General features: G+C 41.1%; 1 protein-coding gene across 4 annotated transcripts in view; it reads left to right on the forward strand.

Annotated features, from left to right (window-relative positions):
- Nucleotides 1-5,368, forward strand: part of NUDT13 (nudix (nucleoside diphosphate linked moiety X)-type motif 13) — a 39,836-nt gene that overhangs the window by 19,051 nt on the left and 15,417 nt on the right. For all 4 annotated transcript variants that reach the window (XM_011927979.1, XM_011927987.1, XM_011928004.1 and 1 more), the window contains one exon: nucleotides 1,619-1,710. In XM_011927979.1, coding sequence (XP_011783369.1) covers nucleotides 1,628-1,710 — 83 coding nt within the window. In that variant the 5' untranslated portion in view covers nucleotides 1,619-1,627. The remainder of the gene's footprint in view (nucleotides 1-1,618; nucleotides 1,711-5,368) is intronic.

Raw genomic sequence — 5,368 nt, forward strand, 5'->3', positions numbered from 1 at the left:
GGCTAATTTTGTATTTTTAGTAGAGACGGGGTTTCTCCATGTTGGTCAGGCTGGTCTTGAACTCCTGACCTCAGGTGATCTGCCCGCCTCGGCCTCCCAAAGTGCTGGGATTACAGGCATGAGGGACCGCACCCAGCCCTTCTGTTTGTTCTTAAGTCACGTATTAATCCATTTTATCATAATTTTCAGTTAACATTCTTGTACATATCCTTTCCTTCCTAGGGTAAATTTCCTAAACATGGAATTGCTGAGGAAAAAGGCTTATGATTTGACACTTTAATAGATATTTCCAAATCAACCTGTAAAAATATCATACGAGTTTACATTCTGAGTGGTGTATGAGCCAGAAATAATGACTTCAAATACATTTTTTCTAGTATATCACACAGTTCTGGGGTTATTAAAGTAGGAATAATACTTTTAACAACCTCCTAGAGTGCTTTGCAACCCACATATTGCATACTGCCTTCTGTGAAAGCTGGCTATCTATTTGTTTTCTCTCTCCTGCTAGAGTTCCTTGAGGGCAGGGATTTCCATCCTTTATATTTTTGTGTTCTTTAGGGGACCCTGAATAAAGTCAGTACTCAATAAATACTTTGTTGAATGTCATTTGCTAAATATATTTTACTCATGGCTAGGACATAGATTGTAGCCAAAACTATCCAAGGATTCATCATCAGTGATTCATAATTATGCAGCCAAGAAGTAGGACTACATTTTAGATGTTCTTCAGTCATTTAGTGTCAAAGCTTGCTTTCCTCAGACACAGTGAAAAGGGTGGTTGGTTATTTAACTGTAATGAATTCTTGACTTTTTTTACTGCCAATGTGAAAGGTACTTTTCATGGGGAATAAAATACTGATACACAATTTAAAGGGATCATCTCTGCCAGAATGGATTCTTTAGTTCAGTTTTTTTTTTTTCTTTCCCAATGAGCTACAGAAAAATAGAAAATATCTTGGATCCATGTGAATTTGCATAGCTGCCTTCTGAAAAAATTTCCTAATGCTGTGACTTTTTATAGTCTTATCTTTTCTTTTTTTTTTTGAGATGGAGTCTTGCTCTGTCGCCCAGGCTGGAGGGCAGTGGCGCTATCCCAGCTCACTGCAACCTCCGCCTCCCAGGTTCAAGCAATTCTCCTGCCTTAGCCTCCTGAGTAGGTGGGATTACAGGCACTTGTCACCACGCCCAGCTAATTTTTGTATTTTTAGTAGAGACGGGGGTTTCACCATGTTGGTCAGGCTGGTCTCGAACCCCTGACCTCGTGATCTACCCACCTTGGCCTCCCAAAGTGCTGGGATTACAGAAGTGAGCCACTGTGCCCGGCCCTATATATTCTTATCTACAGGATTCCTTCTACTTCATTCTTATTCTAGGTGGGTAGAACAGGTTTCAGTTTTTTAGATGATGAAAGAAGTACTGAAATGCTGAGATCCCATAGCTACTTAGGGGTAGAAATGCAATTTAGAAACAAGATCACCTGACTCCTATTGAGTTTGTCTTTCCTTAATATTACAAAGTGATCCCATCCTGGCTTAAAATATAACCCTCTTGGCAATTCATTACTTTAAATTTCATATTATGACTTTTTTTAAAACTCCTGTTTTTTTTTCCTAAGGACTCGACAATGTTCCTGTATTGTGGAATAGCTTGCAGGAGAAAATTTTTTTGGTGCTATAGACCGCTGTCAACCTATGTTACTAAGACACGGTGAGTTTTAGCCAACCTGAGCTTTGATTATTCTGTATGGCCCATTAAATTATTGTGATATTATGATTTTACATATATAATTAGGTTTATGATTATTATATATACATTATATATTATTATATTTGTGTGTTGTATGTGTGTGTGTGTATATATATATTCATCTGTTTTTTCTGGCTCATAATTCCTATGGCCCTTATTACAGTCTTTTGTTATAATGTGGGGCACTTTAGACCTCAGGAGCAGGCCTCAGGAAACAAAATCTCTTGTACCTTCTCCTGTCCTCCTTTTACCTGCCCATGGCAGGACTCTAATCTGATTGTGGGTCCAAAGACCCTAATTCCAGAGAGGGTTGTGCCCCATACTCCGGAGGAAGGAAGGCTGCACAGAGAGGCCAAGGAGAACCTGAACAGACAAACATTGCTGCGTTTCCAGTCAGTCTGTTAGTATGAAATCATGACCATTTTGTCCATCACATTTCTACATGGTTGTCAATTGTGCCTATGTAATGAAGCCTCCATAAAAACCCAAAAGGACAGGGTTCAGAGAGCCTCTGGATAGCTGAACACATGGAGGTTCCTGGAGGGTGGCGCACCCAGGGAGGCATGGGAGCTCCACACCCTCCCCCCACATACCTGGCCTAAATGCATCTCTTTATTTGTATCCTTTGTAATATCCTTTATAATAAACCAGTAAACATAAAAAAAGTATTTTTTCAATTTTTTTAGAGATGGAGTCTCACTCTGTCAGGCTGAAGTGCAGTGGTACAATCTTGGCTCACTGCAGCCTTGATCTCCTGGGGTCAAGTGATCCTCCCACCTCAAACCCCAAGTAGCTGGAACTACAGGCACATGCCACCAAGCCTGGCTAATTTTTGTATCTTTGTGTAGAGACAGGGTTTTGCCATGTTGTCCATGCTGGTCTGAACTCCTGAACTCTGGCAATCCACCTGCCTTGACCTCCCAAAGTGTTGGGATTACAGGCGTGAGCCACCACACCTGGCCAAAAAATTTTAAACTAAATATCCAATGATATCTAAAATATCTCACACACTTGAATATATATTAAGATCAGACTTTGTCTTTCCACCGTGGTACCCCTACTTCATAAAACAGTGCCTGGCATATGGTAGGCACTAAAGTACTGTTGAATGAATGAACAGTAAGGGAGAAATTAAGTAAATTAAGGTACTATAATAGAATAATAAACACGTTAAAACTACATTGTTCTATACCTGTCACTTCAGATGAGAAAAACTATTGAATAATATTTCATGAAGTTTCCTGTAAATAAGGTAGATAACCCCACCCCCTCTCCCCAAGAACTAAACTTCAGTGAAAGGTAGAGTAGGAAATAAAAATCTACAATAGCACATAAAGATGATAAAGACTTTTTTGTCTCAGCTTGGAGAAATTAGAAATCTGTGAATTTGAAATCACTAGACTGCTTTTATACAGTTTTGGGGGTTAAATTTATACTATCTGTGTGGTGTGGTCCTAGAACCCTTAACCTAAGAAATAATTTTTTTTTTCTTTTTTTTCTTTTTGAGACAGGATCTTGCTCTGTCACACAGGCTAGAGTGCAGTGGTATGATCATAGCTCACTGCAGCCTCAACCTCCCAGGCTGAATCAATTCTCCCGCCAAGTAGCTAGGATCACATGCATAGCTACTTGTGCACCACCATGCCTGGCTAATATATATATATATATTTTATTTTTTGAGGTGTATATATATATATATATATTTTGAGGCAGAGTCTTGCTCTGTCGCCCAAGCTGGAGTGCAGTGGTGCAATCTTGGCTCACTGCAAGCTCCGTCTCCTGGGTTCACACCATTCTCCTACCTCAGTCTCCCGAGTAGCTGGGACTACAGGTGCCCACCAGCACACCCGGCTAATTTTTTGTATTTTTAGTAGAGATAGAGTTTCACCATGTTAGCCAGGATGGTCTCAATCTCCTGACCTCGTGATCTGCCTGCCTCGGCCTCCCAAAGTGCTGGGATTACAGGCGTGAGCCACTACGCCCGGCTAATTTTTTTTTATTGTTTGTAAGCTAGGGTCTTGCTATGTTGCCCAGGCTAGTCTTAAACTCTGGCGCTCAAGCAATCCTCCTGCCTCTACCTCCCAAAGTGCTGGGATTATAGGCTTGAGCCACCATGCCCAGCCTAATAAATTAATTTAAGTAGTAACTTTGGACTGAAAATACCCCTGGGGCACCATGTAAACACAAATATAAGACTCCTTAGGAAGTATATACTCACAACCAGTGATTCCTACATATAAAGCCCTACCAAGCATGAGTGCCCAGTCCAAAATTTAGAGGCATATAAAGGCTGGGTGCAGTGGCTCACACCTGTAATCCCAGCACTTTGGGAAGCCAAGGTGGGCAGATCACTTGAGGTCAGGAATTTGAGACCAGGTTGGCCAACATGGTGAAACCCTATCTCTACTAAAAATAGAAAAATTAGCCAGGCATGGTGGCGTGCACCTGTAGTCACAGCTACTCAGGAGGCTGAGGTGGGAGAGTCACTTGAACCTGGGAGGTGGAGGTTGCAATGAGCCGAGATTGTGTCACTGCACTCCAGCCTGCGTGATAGAGTGTCTCGAAAAAAAAAAATTAGAAGCACATAAGCGTAAGTACATGAACAAGGGTGAACAAACAACAAAACTGTGACACTTGTTTCAGATATTGTTGGATGTTTAGGTTGCTTGTACTCCTTTAACAAACTACAAGAATTTTTTTTTTCTTCTTCTTTTGAGATGGAGTCTTGTTCTGTTGCCAGGCTGGACTGCAGTGACGTGATCTCGGCTCACTGCAACCTCCGCCTCACCAGTTGAAGTGATTCTCCTGCCTCAACCTCCCAAGTAGCTGGGACTACAGATGCACGCCACCACACCCAGCTAATTTTTGCTTTTGTTTTTTTTTTTCCCAAGCCAAACTGTATCCAGCTTTATTAAAGATACTTTCCATAAACAATCATGGTATTTCAGGCAGGACATGGGCAGACAATCGTTAACAGTATACAACAACTTTCAAACTCCCTTCTTTAATGGACTACCAAAAATCAGAAAGCCACTATAAAACCCAATGAAGTCTTCATCTGATGCTCTGAACAGGGAAAGTTTAGAGTGAGGGTTGACATTTCACATTTAGCATGTTGTTTAACAACTTTTCACAAGCCGACCCTGACTTTCAGGAAGTGAAATGAAAATGGCAGAATTTATCTGAAGATCCACAATCTAGAAATGGAACCATGCTGTTTTGACAGGTGCCATCTCAGTGGCATCACTGGAAAGTCCAGATTGCCTGACACACTGGTAACCACTGACTAGGGGTCAGGTCCCAACAGATGTCTGGGCTTAAGGAAGTTAAGTCTATGCTGAAAGATGGAAAGGGAGAAGAGGACATAAAAACAAATTTGTTTTTCCATACCACAAGACTTTTGTGCCAAGATGGCCATGTGTGTCAAAGTAGGGAATCCCTCCTCCTGGGAACCAAGAGGAAGTCTCTCAAAACTAGAAGGGAAAGGTGTTTTCCCCACATCAATCCAGCTTTGGAGACATTCTATTAGTGACATATGCCCCTTCCCCCAAAAACAACAATGAAGTGTTCTGTGTGCTAACAACATAGCTTTAAAAAAAAAAAAAAAGTAAAACAAAAT

Source organism: Colobus angolensis, unplaced genomic scaffold, assembly GCF_000951035.1.
Source record: "Colobus angolensis palliatus isolate OR3802 unplaced genomic scaffold, Cang.pa_1.0 Scaffold12, whole genome shotgun sequence".
In the NCBI taxonomy this organism is placed as follows: domain Eukaryota; kingdom Metazoa; phylum Chordata; class Mammalia; order Primates; family Cercopithecidae; genus Colobus; species Colobus angolensis.